We start from the raw sequence: 24,747 nt of genomic DNA on the forward strand, positions 1-24,747 counted from the left end.
GGAATCTGGACAGCCTGACTGTGTCTGCAGCCTGCACCAGGCCTGCAGCTCCAGATTAATAGTACAATTTTAAATCTGAAAGTCTTTCTAAAGTAGCAACTGTTGCAGACAACCTTTCATCTAAATTGCTCTCCTGCTGAAGGTAGGGAGGCTGCCATGTTAGGTTTAAATGTTGCAGTAATCTTTTGTGTGTTGTCATATTGGGAAGACAAAAAATAGTAACTTCTTAGCAAATGCCAGCCTGCTTTGCTCTGCCTTCCCAAATAGAACCCGGGGCAATGCCCCCCCTACCTGCCTTAAGGTGCTCGAGTGAAAAAAACGAGTGCTAAAACTTGGTGTTGTGGTGGAGATAATGCAGGAGTTGTCTGCTTCCCATTATACAGAGTAGTAATTCTTTCCCTGTGTAAAGTCAAATTAATTTTTGCCTAGGAAGAGGTTTAGTGGATCATTTATCAACGTGGTTGCAGGTCTAACATAGAATTGAATGATAAAATGAGGCTTGAAATCCTTGAAATGTGGTGTAAGGAATGAAAAATATGCTAGCTCTTGGTAAAATCGGTGAACATGAGAGACTTCCTGGGGGAGAGACAGAATTTTTTACCATGGAGAAACTTGTGAAATTTTCCCAAGTGGTAGATGGCTGGAAGAATATGTGACTTACTGTATCACCTATTTCCATGGAGTAATCTTGGATGGAAAAGGCAGTGTATGCACAAGTAAGGAAAACCAAAGATGTTCTTTGCTAAGGCGAGTGTTTAGGAGATTGGACTGTGTCAGTCTGTGAATAATAACATTACTCACTTGTCTTTCACTCTTTTACTTTAAATCAAACCTGATTTTTCTCTGTGTAACCTTAAAGCTGCAGTGCAAACAAACAGCTCTTGCTTTACTGCAGTTATTTAATGAGCTATTAAACCAGGATCCCTGATTGTTCCCAATTTACCTCCTAAGGCACACAGAACTAACCAACATGGTTCCCATGAAATTCTGAGGGATCCCTTTCTCCCCGTGCCATCACCTCGAAGCAGGATGTGCTTGCTGGAGGTACCTGACACCTGACAGCTCTTTCCTCTCCCCAGGCTGATCTAACTGGGATTAAATGGAAGCGCTACGTGTGGCAGGGCCCAACATCTGCCCCCATCCTGTTCCCGGTCACGGAGGAGGATCCCATCCTGAGCAGCTTCAGCCGCTGCCTCAAGGCCGACGTGCTCAGCGTCTGGCGCCGGGACCAGAGGCCTGGGCGCAGGGAGCTCTGGATATTCTGGTGGGGGGATGACCCCAACTTTGCCGACCTCATCCACCATGATCTCTCAGGTAGGAGCTCGCTCACGCCTTCCTTTGGTCGCTGGAAGGATCCTGGTGCTCAGGGCTGGCTTCTGACACCTGCACCAGGTGGAGTGTTGTCTCCAGAAAAGATAAATTTATTGCTGTAACCCTCACCAAATTATTACAGCAACGATCAGCCATCTGCTCTGTCTGCAGCTCACCTTGGACTGCTGGATTTTCAAGAAACAAGGGTTTTGCTCCCCACTTGTTCCCTTGAAAAAAACAAAACACAAGCCTCTGAGTTTTGGCAGCTTCTTCACGAGAAAGCTGTGCTGAAAGCTGTGCCTGTGATTCACAAGTGATGTCTTAAACATGTTTTGATAAGATCCCCTTTGTTGGGCAATTAGAATTTTCAAATTCAAATAGTAAAGCTCATTATGTAATAAGAAGTGTAGAGATCTGGGCAGCTCTTGAACCGTTTGGAGTTGCTTTGGTTGGAATTCACACCATCAGTGAGAAGCCCTCAGAAGGAGACACCAGGAACTAGCCAGCTGTTTCCATGCAAAATCTGTAAACCTTCAGTTTTTATGATTCCCCCCCTTTTCCTGGTGCCCTGAACCTGCTTTCAAACCCAGCCTTTTGAAAGACTGACAATATTTGTATTTCTCAATAATGCTGTACTTCAAATTTGGCACCTTCCTTTGGAAATGTTTGCTTGTTGAGCTCAATTCCCCACGTAGATGGTTTCCAGCTGCTTATCAGCAAGGTGACGAAGTTAGATATTTAAATTGGATGAGTCTAAAGGTGAGACTAAACTAATTCTAGGGGAAAAAAAAAACCCAACAAACACATCACTCTAATTTCCTTTCAAATAATGTACAGTATTCAGATTACTGAAGTGTAAAATGAGACCAAGGTTTGGTGACCTGGTAACCAGAAATTGTTAATGCTGCTTGTGTGTGTGTGTGGATAAGCTGGAGAACAAACAGGAGTTTAAAGTGCCACTGAGGAAGTTGACTTGAAACAATTTAGTAATGTGTGGAATTTTCATACAAAAATACTGTGATCTGAAAAACAATTGATGCACTGAAATGATGTTTATTTCTTTGAATAGTTGACTTCAAAGATTGGGCTGTTGCTCCTATTCCTGTCTGTCCTGGAACTACAAACTTTGCATTTTAAATGGCACTTACACTGGAGTTTGCTTGATATTTTAGTGCATTTAAGGCTTCCTTATTATGACCTATAAATAACCTCAGTTTTGACCTGCAGGGAACATCCTTTGTGTGGCTGAGATGTAACTTAGACCCAGTGCTGGGTGGTTTTGGCCTGGGCCTGCCCTGAGCCAAGACCAACACTTGTGTGGAAGGACCTGTGTGAATTTTATGTGCTCCTGGCTGTGGGATTAAATCGAGACAAACACATTTAGAATGGGAAATCCAGAGCAATTTAAGCCATTTGGAAAGTGCAATTTTGTGCTGCCTAACCACTAAAATTATTTGTTTGAGCAACTTTCTTTGCCACCTCTTGAATCTGTCTGCTGGTGATTTATCACAGAGGGACATTTGGAAGCAGCAGTGCTTTGTAGCTGGAGTTTCAGATCAGCACCTTGTTTGTGCTTGTCCAGAATTACCCTTTTGCACAGGTAGATAAGCAGGTATCATCCCAGGGACTTACCAACTCTTAACCTCTCTTAGAGTATAAGGGAGAGATAGTGGAGGATTAGAGTCTCCCAGGCATGTCTTTGTGTATTTTCTTGGTTCAGGTCACCTGTGGGTGCCTGTGCTTCCCCAGAGCTGTTCCACACGTGTTCTGTGTCATGCTGCTACTCCTGAGGCTGTCACCTGTGTCTGTCTGGAGGTGTGTCTGACACCTTGGGCTCTGTGGTTTTGTCCTCCTTGACTGAAAAAGAGAATTTGTGTGTGAGTCTCTTGTGCCCAGGGCTTGGTACAGATCCTCAGCTGGATCACAGAGGAGGTGGCTGAGGGGTGCCCACAGCTGCACTTTTTCTCTTTGCTGTTACACAAAATCTTAACCTGGATCTGGTAGAAGAGAGAATTATGGCTGAACCCAAACAATGTTATCTGACCTTTGTCGTAGCCTAATGGATTTTTTCATCGCTGGACAATTTCTCCTGGTAATTCACACTGCCTTGTTCTCCCAATGACTGCTTGTTACGTTTTCAATGGGAATGATAAATGACTTCTTAGCACAGGCTTGTTACCTGCAAAATTGATTGGAAATTGTTTGCTGCTGGAGGTTGAGGTGCTGCCTCATTTAGAAGTTTGCTGCTGGATAGGTGAAGGATTGTCCTGGAGGATGGGGAGAGGGAGGAATCTGGGAGCAGTTTGTCCCTTAGTGCCTTTGGACAGATTTCTCCTGGGGAAGTGGCCCTTGAAAGAGCCCTGGTTAGAAATCTGCCACGTTAATAACTCTTGATTCTGGCTCCCTTTGGCCTGAAACTCTGCCTGTTAAGGAGAGGTTGGTATTTTGACAGTTTCAGACTTTTTTGGTGATGTGTAGTTTCAGTGAACAATGGGTGTTCAGTGACTGGAACACATCTTGGTTATCAGCCCTGGGGGATTTGAAATATGTCAGCCTTCCAGAGCCCTTTTGTCCCCTTCCCAAGATGCCTTCACCAGGGGATGTAGAGCGTTGTGAATGTACATCTATGCATATCAGATTGAAGAAATAAATGCTATCTCTGTGTTCAGCTGTACATTCTGGAAGTTCACTCTCTGCCCTGGAGTCACGTTTGAATCCTGCTCGTGGCTGTGTCAGAGTTCTCATTCCAAGCCTTGGATAAGTGTCTTGTTGATGGTCAGGGATTGTTGTTGCCTGGGGGCATGTCAAAAGGAGACTTGTTCAGAGATGCTGATTGATCAGGAATATTGACTTCACTCAATCATTTATTTTTTCTCCTTTCCCTAGGAACCTACTTACTGTACGTACAGCCAAAAACCCAGAGGTCTCTTTCTAACCCAACGTAGCTAGAGGCAGACAGAAGTTAGTGAAATGTTATTTTAGCCTCTAACAACCTCAAAGGTTATGTTTTTGTTCTGACAGTGAGGCTTGATTATAGTAATTCTTGCAACTCAAACCCTAAAGTAGGACATCTCTTCCAATTTCAGCAGGCAATGGTCTCTCACAGCTCTGACCAGCAGTTATTTTATTAGAGAGGTTCTTTCTTATTTTCATGTGGCTACTTCTACACTTGGATTATTTTCTTTTAAATTGGCAGTAGATGATTTTAAACCTGAGAACAGCCGGGTATGAATTATGTACAAGACATAGTCCCAAGGAAATGGTTACAATTTGATTAATGCTGGGATAGGGGAATGCTTCTATATGGCTTTGACCTTCAAATTGCATCTTTTAAATGGTGAGCTGCAAGATGTATCTTTTTCATTCTGGTGTCTATTAAATTTGGTTAATTTACTTTAAAAATTAAAGAGTTGTCTGTCATATATCAAGATAATCAGTTTTTGTTTGCTGAACAATCTTGCTCATGCTTCTGTGAGGGGGAAATATATAAAAATAATGCTGGCTGGAGGAGAGCTTGGGAGAATCCTGATGTTTGTCTGGTAAAAACAGTCATGGCAGCAAAGACCAATATGTGTTGTGTAGTTTTTGATGCACGTGGATTATAGATCAAATCCCTGTCCCCAAAAAATCAGTGAGATTGTGCTGATGTCAGCACTGAGTGTCTCATTACTCCAGGACAATGGAACCCAGAGGATGAGCCAGTTATCATTCCAAGGGGCTGCAAGCCCTGCCAGTTGCAAGGAGTTGGCAAAGGCAGCTTGGAAAAGAGTTCAGCCAGTGATGCCTTTTTAAAATAACAGTTGCTCCCTAAGATCAGTTAACTCCTACAAAAAGCACCCAAATAAAAACAAAAAAGGGAAAGGATGCTTTTTAAAACACTTTGCACCTGATGTGAGCACGGTGAGCTGCAGCCCCTTGTCTGGGAGGGATCTGTGTGTTCTGTGTCAGGCAGGAGAGGCATTCCAAGTGTTCTTGCTGCATTGATGCTTCAGCATTTCTTTAGTCCTCCATATTAGAGATGTAGCCACTTAAGCAAAACTGCTGATAAGCATTATGCAAAAATTACTGAAGCAGTTTTATCAAACTTCTGTGACTTGCTGTGAGCTCAAAGGTGACAAAGATTTAACTTTCCCCCCCCCCCCTCATTTTTCCTTGACCAACGTGCACGTGAAATATCTGTGGAGTCAGGTGAAAAATGCTTTGTCACAGCCAGTGAGGATTTGGCATCGTGTCATGTTGGTTGTGTGTACCATGTCACGTGCAAAATGACCTGGATAAATCAGAGCAGTGAAAGATTTTTACTTACACTGCTCCATCTACCTGAATATGGAATTACTTAGTGCAGTGGAGGATATTGGATCATTTAGCTGGGAAGTTTTTCAGCTTTTCTTGTGGCTTTGTAGCCAAACTTACACCCAACAAATAGTGAGGGACAGCAGTTACCTTGTTATCTTTATAAACTGCCGTGACTACACTCTGACAGAAAGGTTCTGCTTTGAGATTGTCAGGATTTGGAAAATATTCTGCTGGGTAGAGAGCATAAAACCCCTGTGTGTGATACTGGTAAAAGCCAAGCAGCCCAAAAGCAAACCTGGAATGGTGCTGAGTGTTTTCACTGTGGGATTTTGGACAGTTTGGGTGTTCAGAGTCTTGGATTCAGATTCTGTTCAGTGAGTGTAGATAACAGACACCACTCTGATTGGAACAAGCTTCAGTTGTCTTACTCAGATTCTTATATTGGTATTTTAAAATTGTATTGTTTTCCTTTTTTTTTCCTGCAAGATCTGTTGTTTCTCACTTGTTTCAGGCCCTCAAAACAGTATTTCAGTAGCTTTGCTGGGTAATTCCTGCTTTGAGCAGTTTAAAGTATTTTAACTCAAAAATCTGGGGTTTTAAGTAGAAAACCTCTACTCCAAGTGTTTCTGTCATATCATTACAATATCGTGTACAGCAGCAATTTCACATTACTCTGCTTATTTATTTCCCTTGGAATCTGAGGTTTATATAGGAAGTTTAATTGTATAAATCAGGTTTTGTGTCAGTGTTTTTATAACTGGCACAGTCATATCATGGCAAAAAGGGAACCTGTGAGGTAAAAAATGCTTCCAAAAGACAGGTCTCAGTCCTGATATGAAAGAATGGATTTTTCCCCTGTGTAACTGAAGTAATTGGGGGGAATTTTAGTCCAAAGTGGAGGCTTTGTTTCTTTGCATAGTTTATTTTAGAGGTTCATTGAGCATTAGGGGGATATTTTTAATGGAATGATAAAAACTCAGCCTGTGCAAGAACTGGTGTTTGCTGGTGTGCTGTGTGTTAAAGGAAGGAGGGAAATTCCTGTTCTTAAGTCTTGTTAAAAATGACATTTTCGAGGCTGTATATTTATCTGTTGCATTAGAAATTTATTTATATATATAATATGTATTACTTCTTAGAAATCCTTGATTAATAAATTTGGCTATATATCTGTGAATAACAATATGCTTTAAAAACCTGACATGAATTATATTTTAATGTTTAAAGACACTCCTTATTCAGAATTCACTAAAAATTGCAGGAGTTTTCTATTTGGTGGGTGCTCCAAATTTTTTCTTTACTCCTCCAAGAGCATCACGCAGGGCATAATCAGTAAAAATGAACTTTTCTGGTTCAGGTGAACTGTGGGAAGAATGGAAAGGAGAGCATAAAAGTTCTGAAGGCCTCCAGTAAAATTGGTAATATTGAGAAGGTGCTGACTGAAAAAGTTTATGTGTAGTATGCAAATTGCTTTTTCCTGGCCATTGTTTCCATGATTTCTTCATTCCCTGATAATTTTTGGCTTCATTTGAGGAAAACTCTGTCTAATATATGATGTAAAGAGAGTGGGAGCAGTGGGATATGAGTATAAATTGTTTAATGGATTGACATAAAAATAAGTGTGCTGGGGAAGAGCTGAGTGCTTTGGGCAGCTGAGAGAACTCATCAAAAATAAAGTACTTGTAACCTTCAGGTTGCCAGAGCACTTCTGTGGATAACACTTGTCCAAAGTGAAATTGTGGCTTAGCACCTTTTGAAAATGAGTCAGCAACTTCTTTTGGTTTGTTAGCAGTATCAGACTGAACATTTGAATTTATTGTTTAAGAAAGATTAGAGGACAAAAGTGCCTCTTCCTCTCCCCCTCCTTTAATGAATGGTTTGCTGTGTACAATTTTCTATTAAGTGGGAGGGGTTTTCTCATGTTGAGAAACAACAATTTGAATTAAGAAGAAAAATAGTTGGCAGATGTGAGCAGATGTCATGTTTGCTTCTCTCCACCACTAAAATGGGGGGAGGGGAATGACTAAATAGACTTCAGAAAGTCAGAGAACACTTACTGCTGTTTTTTTTTGCATGAATTTGAATAATGTTCTGAAATGAGGGTTTCTTGAGCTGACAGCTTCTTTTACCTTCCCTTTCTGTGGCAAGGTGCACTTCACTCAGAGCAGGTGGTCTGGTGAGCAAAAATTGGAATTTTAATTGTGATTTCTGTCTGAAACCTTACACTTTCTGCACATAACACACTCAGCTAAGAGCTCTCTGGTTCTGCAACAACCTAAGGGAGGAGAGCTTTCAAGAATTACATCCTGGGGCAAGTTCTTGCATGGAAACTTGCTCATCACTTGGTGGTCAGCACAGCTGATCCTGAATGAAGCTTCATCCATCCTAAATGAAGCACCTGACTACAGAGAATGGAAACCTCTCCTTTGTGTGCACAGTGTGACCATCAAAACACAAGATCTGTGTTACTTCAGTATCCCTGCAATTTCAGCACCTTCCATGGCATTGCTACACTATTATTAAAAAAAAAAAAAATTAGGCATAAAAACTGGAATTAGCTCCTTCCATTCCATCTTCTAGAAGGTCCTGGATGCAGGGGATGTGCTTGGAATGATTCCTTGATATGACAAGAGCTGTGTACAAACCAAGTCTGTAACCTTTGAAATGGTGAGGAGTTTATTGTGCAGCTAAAGTCCAATATGAGCGAGCTCAGGAGTTAATGTTTGCTCTGCTGAGCTGCTTTTGGTCCTGCTCTGGAGCTGAGCTGCTGCCCCTGGGACAGGGCTGTGCCTGGGCATCCACCAGAGCTGCAGCTGGGGAGCAACCTCTGTGCTTGGCACGGGCACTTCACACCCTTTGACTTTGGACTTTTGTTGCTTTTTGTTACAAGAGCGGTGTATGATGTTTCTTTAGTGAGTTACTGTGTTATCTTGTAGCTTTACAGTTTTTAAAAACAAATTTTTGCTCCACTCCAGCGCTGGAGTAGGGTGGTGGGGTGGGAAACTTGTGAGGTCTCTGCTTTGGGAAGTGCTGCTCCTTGTTTTTTCCTTGTCTTTCCCAGAAAATTATTTCATGGAATGATTCATCTGTAATGATGCACACCTCCTCTTTTATAAATGATGGGGCAGGTCTGTTTACTCTTACTCTGTCCCTCAGAGTTACTGGGAGTAACTTTCTTTTACTCACAATACTGGCCTTGTGTGGGATATAGCAAAATACAAACATGGTCATCATGCTCTGCTTCCAAGAGTATTGAAATTCCTTTCTCTGTCATTTGTGTCTTAAATATTGTTTATTGTAATAATCTGTAAGGTTTTTTCCTAAGTAAAACTCTTAGGTGTCTGGTTTTCTAGGTGCTCTCTAATTTAGGGCTATCAAGACTTTAGTTAATAATATTGCAACCTTTTAAGCTTGTAAGTGGCTTCCAGAGAAAGGTGAAGGGGCTTATTTCCAAGGGGGATTTAAAATGCAAGGACTTGGCTGTGTCGCTGAGGTTTTCTGACCATGGAGCAAAGCAGGGGAACCAAAATGCTCTGTGAGGGAGGGGGGAGCAGGCAGGACACTGCTGTCAGACCTGTGCTGCTGAGCTCCAGCCCCAGTCCCTGGAGATGTGCAGGGACACGGGATGTGACACATGAGCAACCTGTTCTCACGTGTGGAGCTTGGAGCAACGACCTCCACAGCTCCCCTCCGACCTAAATTGTTCCATGACTGTCCAGAGACTGGAGTAAAAATATGTCTCCTTATCTATGTCAGACAAACTTCTTGTCTCTGCTGCTGCCTGGAGTATAAAAACATTGGCATTTGAAAAGTAACTCTGCTAGGTTAGTCCAAGGAGACCAGGATAGATGTAAACCACAGAATACGAGGAATTAGAGCCATAAAGGTAAGATCTGATTGCCAGTGATTTAAGGACAGTATCTCAAGCTTTATTGTATTCTTATCCTGCTATTAGTGTTGCTGGGGATGAATGATAGCAGATGTGTCCTGGGAGACACCCAGGAACTTTCAGATGTCCCTTGTTTTACCTGGGTAAGGGAATTGTAGTGCCAGTGCAGCTCTTTGGACCAGTGTTTGTGCTTTGAGGGCCTCTAGACCCTGTTCAAACACTGAGCAGGAGCCAGAGTGGTGGAAGAAGTTTCAGTTTCTTGTCATAAATCTTGCTTTTCCATTTGGCACATCAACTTGGCTTGTGCAAGTTGGATTCCGTGCCTGTGTTTGATTTGTGGGGCACAGAAGATGCCAGTGTTTGACTTCAGAATCCCATTGGAAGGAACTGGGCATTGTCTTGCTGATTTTTCTCTCTGGGTACATCAGAAAGCAGGGCTAGGCTGCTTAAATATCTTCATTTTTAATGTTGAATTAAAAAGAAAAATGGCAGTTTTGAGTCTTGTGGGGAGAGAATCGTGTTGCTCTTACCAATATTCTGAATCTGAGCATTTTTCATCATCTCTAGCAAATTGTTTATCACTGAGAGTCAGTTGATTGCTGACTTTTGTTCCTGGCTTTCTTCAGTCAGTGCTACTCAAAGCCACCAGGATATATTAAGTCTGGCTTTTTCATTTTTAAGCCTAATTGTCACCAATTCTGCAGGATGAGTAATGCAGACTCCCCAAAACATGAGCCACCTCGCAGACAGATCACACAGTGCTCTTGCAGGCTGCAATGCATAACGTGCTGCTGCTACTTGCTTCCTTTTGTGTACAAATAACTGGTGAATCTTCTTTCCCTGTGGGGGATGAGATATTTTTACAGCTGATCACTTTTAGCAGTCCCATCACAAAGTAAGCAGAGTTATCTGAACATTACAGGCTGGTTTTGGTTGCATGTTAGGCTGTGAATATCTCTTAAAAGCTTGTGGGAGAGAAAAGGGTATTGTGATATGTGTGAAATGACAGGCTGGAATTGAAAGGTGATTTCTGTTTCCCCTGTGCCTTGCAGAAGAGGAAGATGGGGTTTGGGAGAACGGGCTGTCCTACGAGTGCCGCACTCTGCTGTTCAAAGCTGTTCACAACCTGCTGGAGAGGTGTCTGATGAACAGGAACTTCGTGCGCATCGGCAAATGGTTCGTGAAGCCTTACGAGAAGGATGAGAAACCCATCAACAAGAGGTAGGAGGCTTTATTTTGCTCTCTTGAAGAAGTTGGAGGGTTTATTCATTGTGCTAGAAGAAGGGTTTGATTAAGAATCTCCTGTGGATGATTTATCCTGGAGCCCAGGTCTCTGCTCTTTCTTATCTTGCTGCTTTTATGGAGTTCTTGAGAACTTTCTTATGAAGAAAGGAAGTAATGGTAAACAATCCCTTCTGTGCTGGTACCCATGGATAATGGGTGTTGGGAAAGAAGGCAGAGTCTTCCAGAAAGGAAGAAAAAGATACCTCAATGAAGAGACACCTGCCCTGGACCTGCAGGTGACTGGAACTAGTTCTGCTTGCTAACACCAAAGAAAGACTCCTCAGAGGGAGCTCCCACCTGAGCTTTGGATAAATTGCATCCCATGGGAGATGCTGAGAGTTTGGAATGTCAGCTCCTGGTCAGAAAAAGGATGGTGTCTGGGAATGCTGCTCTTAAAAGAATCCATGTGGCCTCCATGCTGGGGGGGAGGAGGGCAAGGAGAGAATTTTTGATCTAAATTGGAAGGACTTCTTCTCATGGTTCTAACGTGGTTTGACACGGTCTATGTTGCCTAGCAATAAATAATGAAATGAATAAAAACTAGGTTAGCTGGAACAAGTTTAATCGCTGTTCCCAAATCAGCTTTTAAAATCCAAAGTAATTTAAAGCTTAGATGATGGGATTTTTTGTGTGGCTTTTTTTTTTTTTTTTTGTGTGTGTGTGTGTCTATGTATGTGTTAAATCTTGCATGCAGGGAATTTTGAGATCAGTGGCTTTGCTTGTTGGGTGTGGAGTTGGCCATTGTTGGCATCTTCTGCAATAAATTTAAACTTGAAAGAAATTTAGAAGCTGTTTTGGAGCAAAAGAAGCAGAAGCACATGTTTGTGTGTGTTTCTATTAGTAGTTGTGAACTGCTGCTTTTAATTTATGTATAAACTTGTCCTTTAGTTCCAGGCATTTCTTTCTCCACCCTGGTCAGGGCAAATGTTTCCTCTCTGGGGTGTCCTTGTCCATCCATTTTTTTCTGCTATAAATCAAGAGTAAAGAGTTTACTTTTAACTGTTTTGGCCAATATTGTGTTGGCACAGGCTGGGCTTTCCTCCTTTGAGGAACTGGTTGACCAAATTGCCATTTTAAACTAGCATTAGTTATGTCCTGGATTCTCGTAGAGTAATTCTATAAAGCTCTCTAGAGCAGCTGGAAAAGCTGATGAAAGCTTTTAAAATAAAATAGCAGTGTTTGTTTAATTTGGAGGCTCTGATTCTTTTTTGAAGAAGGTCAGAATGTCAGCATGCTTGATGAAAATAACTGAAGGAACTGTGTGCTTACTCACACAATTTCATCATATGTAGCCCAGAACGACAGGAAAAAAATGTAAATAGCTTTGACAGATCTGTGTAAGATATTTTATTGTTGAGAAATTTCAGTATTTCCTACCAGATAGCTCAATACCATGTGATGCTCTGAGCACTGGCTTTTATGGAATGAAGTGGGGGAATGGTGAACAGATGTGTGCTCTCGTGGCAAATTTGGCTCATCCCTCCTAGGAGTATCTAGAATGGGGATAATCTCTGCTCTCAGGAAAGTTGGGCTCTTCAGAGGGGTCAGTTCAGGCTTGTGGGAGAAAACCAAACACTGCCATGGGTGCTTTGTGGTGCCCCCTCTGTAGCTCCAAAGTCTGGAACACTTTTGTAGTAAAAGGACCATTTTCTCATGGCCAAAGTTAAATGTGACACTGCAGCAAACCCCACATAAAGGGACTTGCAGCCAGCCTGCACAAAGCTCTGAATGTTGCACCTGGGGTGCTGATACATTTCCTACCAGACAGCTGCTCTAAAACTAACAAAAACTAAACCTTAATACAACTTCTGCATATTTTTCACTCCTTAGGATCCATTTAATCAGCCAAATCTATACAAAGTTTTAAGCTTTTTTGTAGATGTGGCTGACTTAATTAAAAACCAAATTAAACCACCAACAGCCCCTCTTGTGTTTGTGAGTATTGATGCACAGATCTTAAGAATCAGCTTTGAAGCTGTATTTTTGTCTTTCATCCCATATTACTCTGCTGTCTTTGGGACTGTTCTTTGCATTAAAGTTCAGAAACCCTGGGAAGGAATTCCTATGCCTGTGTAATTTGAGGTAATTTGGTATCCTGGGGATGTGAAGTTTGCTACCAGTGTGCTTTGGATCATAATTTATCTCACCCTGCACTTTGAGGCTTGGCCAGCCACTCTAGAGACTTGTTCCCTGTGTTCTACAGCTGCAGATATCAATCAGGTTGGTTGTTCTTGCTGGAAACCTTTAGTTTCAAGGAATTTGGCTGGAAATGGAGCAGGCAGTGCCCTTGGTGTGGAGGTGACTCCTTCCCCTGGGCTTTCTGGGGCTGTGGCGGAGCGAGCTGCAGGACCTCAGCCCCACTCTGTCCCTGTCTGTCCCTTTGAAGGATGTGCAAATAGAGCTGTTTCTTTCATTTGAAGCTGATCCCATCTGGATTTTTCCCAGTTCTGTTTAAAAGCATGTGCTTCCAGAAGGGGAGATTTTCTGGGCTCTGCTCTCCCAACAATAGCCGGCGGTGGTGGCGCAGCAGCCAGGAGGGAGGCTGTGATTTCTAATAGGTGTTGGGCTGTGATAACAGCTCCTCCAGCAGCCCTGCCTTCCTGTCTCTTGCTCTGGTGGGCTTTTTCTCCTTGTGGAAGGTTATATTAAAATAAAAAGTCCATGTCATTGTGCATTTTAATTTTAAAAGGAAAGTCCTGAACGTTCATAATCGACGCCGGTGTGGCGTGTGAGCAGACGACCAGGGAAGTCAGAATGAGATAATTCTGAGTGTTCACTCTTTAATGATGTGACTCCTAAACAAATAAACTTATTAAACTAACCTCTATTATATGAGATCTGTTAAATTTTTTGCTGTGGGAGCAGTAACCCCTCAGCTGTTTGCGTTGTGCAGTCACGTGCTGCGAGGTAACAGCCGTGACCTGCTCTTGCCTCCCTCCCCTGCTGCTGCCCAGCTCAAAGTGAGCAAAGTGAGACACTCATGGATGGGCTGAAATCTGATCTCTGAGAACAAGTTCATAGACTTGTAACTGTCTTATTTAGGTAGAGTTTGGTTGTAGTTTAAATTTTAATTGGTGGATTTTTAAACTCATTTTTAAATAAGGTTCCTAAGAACAGTAGTTATGAGCAAAAACTTTAGGGTTAAAGATTAATGAAACTATTTAGTAATTGATTTTTTTTAAGTTTTTTTTTTTTTTTAGGCTAGAGATTCTTTGAGATTATAGGAAACATTTTTTTAATGATTTGAAAGTGGTTATAGATAGGATTATGAGTTTGGATCTGGATACTGAAAGTGTGAAAGGTGGAGGAAGTGTAGCTGGATGAGAGGCTGATTATTTAGTATGAAACTTAAAAGAAGAGAAGTTAGTGTTATAGTTCACCATTACCCTGCCTGGGGAGACTCTCTGAGGGTTTCAAGTCTGCTGCTTCCACTCTTGTTTGTAGACAGGGCAGGGATGGAGCAGCTCCCTGAAGCAGGCTGTGTGTGCTGGGGTCTTGTTGCCCATTTTTAAGTGGGTGATTTCAGTTTTCCAGATGAATAAAAAACCACAGAGAGGATATTGCTGAAGATCTTTGCTGCAACTAAACAAACAAAAAAAAATCATTGTCTCTGTATTTGTCACAACCTGTTTTGGACACTTGGAGACTACAGAAGCTCATTAATGTGGTTGAAATGACTACACTAAATTAAAATTTGACAAATAGGACTGTAATTCTCTTTTTTTCCTTTCCAACCAGTTGTTTTGTTACTGCTTTCAGGGATGTGGTTGTGTATGTTTTATTCCAAAATCCCCTCATAAATGTGAGATGGAGAGTGTGATCTGTTCCATCCCACTGTGCTGGTTGGATTGCTTCAATAACTGCCTTTGGATGAGACTGTTCCTCTTGCTCATTACTGGGGTATACCTGGAATAAATATAATTAGGAAAGCTGTCAGATTAAATACTATTTTAGAAACAAATTAAATAGATCAAATATGACATTCCTAATGAAGTACCAAGTGTTTATGTGAGGGACATCTCTTGGAGTTTTTGGTAATAATTACAACTTGCTAAACTTTAACACAATTGAAATAGCAGTAAGCAAACAATTGAGTAATCCTGAATTTGTGGGTGGATCTGATAGACAGCTAGAAGTCTAGAATGCTAAAAGCTGCTATATTACTTGTATGGTTGCTTTCTTTTTTTTCCTTGTAATTGGGAAATAATGCAGCCAGTTGCAGTGGGTGGCAAAGCAGAACTTGTGTCTGACGAGTTCACTTAAAAATGGTGAAAAAACACCAGACAAAAAACACCACACACCCAAAACAAAAAATGCAAAAACCACCCCACAAGCCACTTGGAAATTCATCAGTGATAAGGTTATCATAACTTGCTGCACAGGTTTCAGGGTAATTCTGTTTACCACAAGTGTGGGTTCAGGATTTTGGAATGCCAGGCCACCATTTATTTCCCATGGAAATAGAAAATAATAAGTATATAACTTCATGGGAAGTGACTGCTGAAGAATATTCCAGAATATCGATTTGGCTTTATTTTAAACCTTTGTACACGTAGTTATCTTGTTTTGAAGGTGTGCTTATCATAGTTCTGGAGAGGGATTTTTTTTTTTTTTCTCTACCTCATCTTGCCATGAGGAAGAAGTGGCACTCTGGGTGTGATTCCTGAGTTTGGTGCAAGCCTGGTGGCAGCCCTGCAGGCTGGAATTGGGATGGCCATGGCTGCAGTGTGAGTTTGGGGGGTATTTTTTAAATTTGGGCCCTGGGAATGGCCCTGGTGTGCCATCAGAAATGTCTGTATTGGCACTGGACAGCATGGGTGGGATCAGCTCCTGCCTGTCTGGTCTTCACTGCCCTTCAGACAAAGGGAATGCTGCTTTTAACCCACATTTCTCCCTGTTTGCTGCCCTGCTCCCAGTTCCCATGGCCATCTTTCCTCAGGAACAGAGAACTTTACTTCTTGATCCCCTGGGATGCTGTTGGGAATTATTATTATTAAGGAACAGAACAAGATTTTTGGGTGCTAAAGCTCAAAAATTCCTTCATACTTGAGAGAGTTAACTACTAAAACAAGGTTCACCCACAGGTTTTGGGTTTATTTCTGTCTATTTAGTCTGAATCCAAGTGATAGTGCTGGAATATTTTCTATTAAGGCTGCTCAGCTCTTTGCAGTGTAAATTTTCTCCCTATGTTAATCTTGAAATCAAACAATGTCAACATTTTTTTACAGCAGCTCTAATGAGGCTGTTCTGGCATCATGTCCCGGCAGGAGAGCAGGTGATGTTTTTCCTTTTGCTGTAGACAGCTGGAATTGAGAGCTGCTGTAAGTAGGACAGTGCAGGATAAACAGCAGGAGCTGAGAGCATTGATCACATGATTGTCTCTTTGGAATATTGGGTTGCTACAGAGACTACAAGCAGACAAATTTAGCACTTTACATCACAAAGCAGTTTTCTCTTATTTAGCTTAAATTACACTGGTAGTTGGTTCATCAGGAAAAAGGAAAAAATGACATGGCTCTGGGTTTTTAGCTTTCAAGTATAAATCTGCTCTTTTTGTTCACTGAACAATAAACTAATACAAAAGCCATACAGATACTTCAGATTTTGTTAAATGATAATTTTATAATGCATTTCCATTTTGAACTTTGAAAAAATCTGGCTTAACAAGATGTTTGTAAATGTTTCAGGATGGGAAAGAGCAATACAGGGAAAGCTGTTCCCCTGGCTTTGGAACACAGGGATGTTTAGAGCTGTTATCCTTTTCCCAAATATGTTCTGGATCTTTATTCTTTACAGCACACATATATTTCCCTCAAGTTCAGATAATTGAGATTTGCAGCCTCAAATTAAAGGATGCTAAAATACAAGGTGACAGGTTTATTAGTCTCATTTAAGTTCTGAAATACAGGAATGTGAGCAAACTCTTTGAACTATTGTTTATAACTGTATCTGGAAAAATATATACCTTTGTGTGCATATATAAACTTCTTGCTGCCTTCTGAAAAAATCAGTTTGCTTCCTTTAAAAGAATCATGCTGGAGTTTTGCTGTGTATAAAAGTAAAATTGGTTTTATTGGGATGAAGCTAAGCCTGTTAATAATGAAGTTAATTTAAAGTGTGGCAGTCTAAGGCAACTGTGGCTTATTCTGGAATACAGATTGCTTGCTACATTTGTTTGTTTTAGTGCACATAACTCAGTTATGGAATAAATAAATATTTTTAACTCTCAGGTCTAAGTCAAATCAAAACATCCTCAGCCACAAAGAATGCTTTGGAGAGCCTTTTGACAGGAGTCATTAATGATGTGCTTTGAACTGGAAGGGTTTTTTCTACTTTGCTATTAGCTATGTTTTTCTGCTTTGTGTTATCATCAAAATCAGCTTTCTGCTGTATTTCCCTGCCTGGCCATGGGGAGTTACTCAGGGATGCTTGGAAGAACATCTCTGCTCCATGGCTGTGTCCAGAGAGAGGAGCAGCAGGAATTCCAGCTCTGGATCCTTCATTTCTGGTACAGAACGTGCAGCTCCCTGGAAAATGTAGCTGTGCATTTGCTGAGGTTCACTGCACTGGTTTTAGTGTTCTACTTATTTCCTGTTTTGCTGATCACAGCACAGGCACTGAATTTCCTGCTCAGAATTAAGACTGGGGAGTTTGGCAATTCAGGATTGTGGATGGGGAGTGGGAATTGCAGCAGCAAAGGTGGGAGGGAGGTGGAGAAGAAACTTCTCCTCAGTACCTGTGGTGTTCCAGCTGCAGCTGGAAGTGTGAGTGATCCCAAAGAACTGTTCTGTTGTATCCCAGCTTCCCAGGCTAAAAGGAAAAGAAAATGAAAAACAGGAAGGGAAGGGGCTTAGGGCTTCATGGGGGGTGTGTGTCACCTTAAACTTTTTTTCCTTATAAATTTAATTTCCAAAAGATCCAATTTAATTGTAAGACTGTGTTCTCCATCCCAGGAATTTATTATGGAAGGGAACGATCAGATTTTCAAAAGGAGGTTCTTTGATGCTTTGAATTTATTTCAGTGGCACCCAGTGGTGAAGGACAGCTCTTGGAAGAAGCTGAGGGTTGGGAACTCTCCATTCTTGTCAGCCAGTCCTGGGATTGATCCTTGGGGAAAATGCCCCACACTGGCCAAGATGTACCAATTTTTTTGGCAATCATTTTATTACTGACTGAAAGAAAATGCCCCACACTGGCCAAGATGTACCAATTTTTTGGCAATCATTTTATTACTGACTGAAAGAATGGTGCAAGTTAATGAATTAATTAGGGCCTGAGCTCAGTGGTGTCTTTGTGCTCCTGAGGCAGGTGAGTGTGCCCTGCTGGAAGGGTCAGGGGTGGGGTCAGCAGTGGGCTGAGCATCAGTGCTGGGGCAGGAGCTGCACTCTGCAGCCTGAGCTCCCTGTGCAGGGAGGGGCAGGCACGGGCTGCACTTGAGAAGGATTCTGTAAATATTTTGGTTGGGTTAGCAGCGCTTTGGCAGCATAAGGTGCTCCCACTTCAACTCAGAAGTAATTCACAAAGACAAGCTAGGAAAACAGGAGATAGTAATTACATAAAACAAACATTTTCTCTTTCAGCTGAAACATTTGGATTTTTTTTTTTTTTTTAAATTTACTATTAAAATGTGCTTTTAGTTGGAGCCTTCCTTGTGCTGGTGCTGTCATGAGGAGGTGATCTGAGTGTGGGTTAGTGGGGTCCTAATGCAGCCAATGGTTGGGAAGCACTTTGAAGATCTAAAGCTCTACAGAAGTCCTAATGTGGAGACAAAACCAGACCTAATTACCTTTTTATCAAGAAGATATTTTCAGATTTGCTAATGGAAACCTCCTGTAGATGTGGATTTTAGTGTGGTTTCCCCTCCTACCCTTCAGTTATTCTTAAAAAGGTAGAAGTAGAAATTGTATTGGATTTATCCACAGCAGCTTCTTTTTTTTTCCCCTCCATAAAATCATAATCCTTTGTCTCTGAAACGAAAACATCTTTGTTTTGTGTGATTAGAGTGAAGAGGGAGCATGGGGGAATCAAATGGTTTTACACAAATGTATTTTAATGGAGTGTAGATGAGGACTTAAGGTTGCTTCAAAAAGCATTATTCCCAAGGAGTCTCATTCTTATTTTATTTTGTATTTGTTTTTAAAGTTGCTTTCAGCATTGGACCTCAATCTAATTGAATTCTGGTGTGTTCAGATCAAAAAGTCATAAAGGATCCTTGTTCTGATGGCACTTCATATCTCTACTCAGAAATCAGTTGGGAACGGGATTATTGATACCTAAATTCTGTGATTAGTACTTCAGTGAAATTAATTAGAAATATTAATGGAGCAACTTGATGTTCAAGGTAGGACAAAAAGAGTTTTTTTTGAGAATTAGGATTTTGTTTTCAGAACCTTCTGAATAAAAGTATATTCAACAATACATGATGGTAGTGGTAAAAGTACTAAAAAGAGAGGTTATCAGTGCTGACTTTAGCAACAGAATTTTTTTTTTATTCTATATCTGACCTTAAGGACATCACTGATTCCCTCTTCATGCAGAATAAAATTTCAAAGTGTTGAGGTGTAGGGGTTTTTTTTCATATTTGAGTGCTGAGATGCTCTGCACAAATTACCAGTGATCTTCTGAGCTACCTAAAATAGTCTGCAAATAAAAATAGGATGAACTCTCCGTTAGCAGGCAGGAAACCACCAGCCTGATTCTGTTACTGTGTCCTTGACTGAATTGTAAAGATAATTTGCCTATTTACCCCAAAGTGATACGTGGCAGACTTTTTGCTTGATTAGGATTTTTGGCTAAAAAGGTGAGGTGAGTTATTGAGGAGATTAGAGGAGGACTTAGATAAGTGGTGGGTGTATATATATATATATATATACACACCCACTTTTTGGGTTTTTTTTTAATTAGATTATGGTAAAGTTTGGAATATTCTTCCCAAGCTGAGGCTGTGCACTGGCAGCCATGCTCTAGAAACTTAAAGAGTTGGAGGATGTTCAAATGTATTAATTTAAACAAAACAATAATAAGAAGCCTGCATGTTTGTAGAGTTTCTTGCTAAGCCCATACAATAATTTGTGTGGGGGCATCCAGTTCTGTAGAGCTCTGGTTCTTCGTGTTCCTTCCTCCTTTTCTCCACTCCCTCCAAAGAGCTTCCCTGTGGTTTTGATTTTTTTTTTTTTCCTATTTTAATTAGGATTCTTTATTTATATTTCTTGTGATTATTTCCACATGCATTGCTATTTCTTAAGTTCTGTGACCTGAAATAATTTAAATGTGAGGAAGCAGTTTCTGAGCACAACTGGCTCAGAAGAAGCAAACTGCATTTGAGTCCTTGAAGTGTTAATTTTGCCTTTCAGGTTAACCTTTGTTTTAAAGCACACTGGTGCTTCCAGGGGATACTTTGTGTCCCGGGTGGGATCTGTTTCCCTTATCCCGAGTTCCCAGACTCCCTTTTTTGCTGTGTATTTCTCATGTGAAACATATTATCCTCCTGGCCAGAACTCTGCTGCACCTCTAAAAGAAAACCCCCCGGTGCTGTGCATTGTTCTGCTGTTCAACACTTACATTTATAGCCAGGATTAGTGGAAATCGGGTGATATTTGGGTTTTCCAGGATGAATTGTGGCAGTGGATCCTCTCTCCATGTCATGGAGGCAGAGCTGGGAACAATGGCAGTGGCAGCACTGGGTGCTCACTCCTTGGATTATTTTGTTGGAAACCTCTCCCCTGCTGAGTTGGGGGCGAAAAGAGATCTGATTTGGGCTCTTTTTTCCTTGTTTGTATTTTTGGATTTGGCTTTTGCATGGTGACCTTGAGTTTTCCTTGCTCCTCCTTAGGACTGGTTTTGCAGTGTGATGAATTGAAATGCTTCTGTTATCATGCTGATGCCTCCCTTTGTCTTGGTTTATCTGAATTCCATCAGATTATGCTGTGATTGTTTGCCCTTTATCTGGCTAACAATTGGGTGTTTACAAGAGGTGAAGCTTAATTGCATTTAAAGTGTATATAGGGAATATGTGCTTTTATTTTTAAGTTTTATCTTGCTGATACTGAGCTTCTGAATCATGTCTGTCACAGGGAGCCAAGGCACTGCCACCTCCTTCACCCTAAAACATCCAATATGGTTTGGAAAATAGAATTCAGTTGGAAAATCAGTCTTCCACCATTTGCATAAGGATTACAGTTCAATCAGATTTCCATACTGGAATTTAGTGGTGTGTCCTGGCCACGTTCTGTTACACTTGAAGGCATCACCAAGATGCTCAGCTCCATCCTCACTGCATTTTTAAATGTAACTTTCCTGGCATTCCTCAGCAGTGTGGGTTTCAGCTGTTAGGAAGCAGTTCATAATTCATCCACATCTTGCCTTTTTTGCCCCTGAGCAAAGCTGGAGAACTGTTCTCCCTCAGAGCAGCTCCTCAGTGGGGTCACTGCAACTCCTGCTTTAAGGTGCTGGAATAAAAATGTGCTGCTCTTCCTGCTCCTCCATGAGACTCTGAGGGTTCTCTCATCCTTTTTGGATAGTTTTGGACCTCAATTTTAAATCTTTGTTCCACCTGTTCCACCTTTCTCCTCCCTGACTCTGAGGCTTGGGGGTGAGAGTGAACCCACCCATCTCCATTTCCATGGATTGAATGGACTGTGCCAATTCCAGAAACATTTCTTTCCCTTTGCTGTTCCCCATGCCACTGTTTCCCTCTGGGAAAAAAACATCTTGGAAATGGCTCTAAAATATTCCCAGTACCTGCAGCTGTGCAGGTTGTGTTTTAATGTGTTCTGGTGCCCGTGGGTTCTCCCTGCCCTGGAGCTGTCTGTGGCTTTCCCAGGAATGCCAACCTGGCTTTTAGCCTAAGGAACACGAATGTCCCAGGGCCTTCATGCCATGCTGGGCACTGGCTGGTGGGATCAGGTTGTATTTTTGGGACACAGTGGTGTTGCATTCCTTTTTTGGCTGCAGTAGTTCATGGAGTGTCTTTTCCATGGGATTATGCAAAAATCCTCTCCAATATCTGCTTTTTGACTGGCTAAAATCAGTGTTTCCTGTGGCTTGATCCCTTTTTTCCCTGAGACTGAGCAGGGTTTTGCTGCTCCCTCCTTACAAAGGAAGATTTATTTTCTCACCAGCACTTTATGAAGTTCTTCTCAGGTTCTCTTTGACCTTGGTCCTTCTCTGGCCGTGATGTTGGACCTAATTTAAGGTCCAAATGAGCAGCATCTTCTGCTTTTAAACATCTGCTCTTTTCCTGCTGGAGTGCATCAATCTGGCAGACACCTGGGATAACTTGTAGCCACTATAACTGAGGAATGTTGTGCCTGTACAGCTCCTTTAAAAGGGGGGAAAAAGAGTTTTCCAGGTTGGTATGAAGATGTGCCACTTGTGGCAGGGATCTGCTTGGTTTTGCCTTCCTTTCTTGCTGCCCTTAAATTAAAATTGGTGAAATATATTTCGAATAAACCATGGAGTTGATGTGGATGCAACATAAAATGTTTTCCTGGTTGTCCTTGCAGGGGTCAGCTGTATTTCTGTGACAACAACACAGAGCAGGGCCCCAAAAATGAGAAATTCTCTGCAGAGTGATCGTGTGGAGTAAAAGGTTTTGTGTGGTTGCTCACTAATAACTGCACAGCACTGGGAAACAGCATTTAAATCAGAGGTGTAGGAAGGAGAAATGTTCATTGCTGGGGAGTTTTCTGCTGTTCAAGCCTGTTGGGTTTTTTTTCCCCCTGAAACTCTGGACCATGAGAGACGCTGTCAGTGAAGCATCTGCTATTAAACATTGACACTTGCCTTAATGACTTTAATTAAGAATGTCTTGAGCCTTGGTTTTTTTTTAATTGATTGTATCTTCCCTTTTGTGTGTAGGTATGGGATTTCATTTTTAGTTACTTGATTGGCTTCAAGAACATGAAGATAAGATTCAATTTAAATAACAAAACAAAACCACTTCTCAAAGCTGTTGCCATTCTTCTTGCTCTTAAATAAGTGACTTGTTGGCTGATATTAAATTCTGCTTAGTGAAGCTGTGACAGGACAACCTAGATATGACCTCATTAAAAATAAAATATGTTCAGAAATATTTCTAGAGATATTAAATAAATGCATAAGGTATAAAAATATTAAATTACAGGTTTTTGTCTTGTAAAAATTTATGGTTTAAATTTCCTCAAGACAGCAAAATATAAAGTGTCAGACTGAAGAAATTGAAAACTTAGTGCCTGTTGTTTTCTAACTGATTTTTCTTTAGGTTTATAAAGGGAACATATATTTAGCATTTTCTTGCTGTTTACATAGAAGGGTGTTTTGGCTACTTCCATTAATGAATATATTGTGAGGAAATGCCTGAAAACTACTGAAAAAGAGACTACTTAAAATTCTGTGCTTCAGACTTATTTTCTGCTGTTGCCTTTGCAGTGAGCACTTGTCCTGCTCATTCACCTTCTTCCTGCATGGGGACAGCAACGTGTGCACCAGCGTGGAGATCAGCCAGCACCAGCCCGTGTACCTGCTCAGTGAGGAGCACCTCACCCTGGCCCAGCAGTCCAACAGCCCCTTCCAAGGTGGGATTGCTGCCTGTGGCACCTGCATTCATCCTCTGCCTGCTCCCTGAGGCCTTGGGCCGGGCTGGCAGTGGGGGCAGAGTGTGCCCTGCTGTCCCCAGCTGTGCCCTGTGCTCACACAGCCACGTGCTGTGTGCTGGCCCTGCTGCAGGTGGAGCATCTGCATATTCATCTCTTGGCATGTAATTGAGCCATTTGTCCTCATGACACCCTTTCCAAGTACTGTCATTTTGGTGACTTAAATATTTTGTTGTTTCAGCCTTATAACCCCCAGATACCTTCACCAACCCTCTATCAGAAACCCATTTTTGGCTCAGTGTATTTAACCTGTTCACACCCTCTCCCCTTTTCCCTTGGCTCTTCCTTGCCTGTGAATCCCTGTGGTTCCCCAGCAGATGCAGGTTGTGCTCTGGAAGACAGAGGAGTGCTGGGGCCTGAGTCTGGTCAGTGGGGCTGTGTGATCCCTCCCTGCAGAAACCTCCTCTCCTGCATGGCCACACACCTTCAGTAAAGCTCAGTGTCCAAACTTGCTTTTTTTTTCTGAATGCAACTTAACAGCAGCTGTGCTTCCCTACTGTGGACAAGACTAAACATGAATCAGATGATTCCCTATGTATTCCCTGTTGTTGTAACCAGCTGAATGAAAGGATGAGGAAACACCTAAACTCTGCCAGGATTTGGAAGTGTTTCTTTATCCCACCTGTATCTGAGACTCCTCACAAGCCTAGATGAAAACTTGCCTGTTGCTTGTTTGAGTGGATTAATTTGTAGTTGTTATTGTGGTTCCTCAATTCTTACAGTACCTATAAATTTAACAATGGGAACCTATTGCCAAAAGCTTGGGTAGTGTAAATCATGATTAGGCTGCATTTTGACTTACCAATGGTAAGTTGTTTGTTTGGTGTGGCTGAAATTAGAGTGCTGCTATTGCAGAGGGGAAGAGGGAATTTGGTGTGACTATCATCTCCAATGGATTTTTATTTCTGTTTTAGTTATCCTGAGCCCCTTTGGGTTGAATGGCACACTCACAGGGCAGTCCTTCAAGCTTTCTGATTCATCCACAAAAAAGCTGATTGGGGAGTGGAAGCAATTCTACCCCGTCACATCCAACTTGAAGGAGGGATCTGAGGAAAAGCAAGAAGAAATGGATTGGGAGGATGATTCTTTAGCTGCTGTTGAAGTCCTTGTTGGTGAGCCTGATTACCTTTAATTACTGAAATAAACTGGCTGATGAAACGTGCAAAATTCTGAATGCAGAAGTGACCCCATTTGATTCCTTTGCAACAATAGTTGTTGGCTTTTGTTTTCCTGTTTGATGCTCAGGACTATCTACGATGAGTTGCTGCTCAAAGTGGATTTTGCAGACCCATTAGTAGGAGGCCTTTTTCTTATGTGGCCTGAGAGGGAAGATTTAAA

The 24,747-nt window shown here is 41.6% G+C and overlaps 1 protein-coding gene across 1 annotated transcript in view; it reads left to right on the forward strand.

Moving 5' to 3' along the window:
* Positions 1–24,747, forward strand: part of MED13 (mediator complex subunit 13) — a 51,605-nt gene that overhangs the window by 1,410 nt on the left and 25,448 nt on the right. The window contains exons 2-5 of the mRNA XM_053995333.1: positions 1,080–1,314; positions 10,546–10,714; positions 23,186–23,331; positions 24,324–24,521. Coding sequence (XP_053851308.1) covers positions 1,080–1,314; positions 10,546–10,714; positions 23,186–23,331; positions 24,324–24,521 — 748 coding nt within the window. The remainder of the gene's footprint in view (positions 1–1,079; positions 1,315–10,545; positions 10,715–23,185; positions 23,332–24,323; positions 24,522–24,747) is intronic.

The sequence above is a fragment of the Vidua macroura genome, chromosome 20 (genome assembly GCF_024509145.1).
Source record: "Vidua macroura isolate BioBank_ID:100142 chromosome 20, ASM2450914v1, whole genome shotgun sequence".
NCBI classification, from domain to species: domain Eukaryota; kingdom Metazoa; phylum Chordata; class Aves; order Passeriformes; family Viduidae; genus Vidua; species Vidua macroura.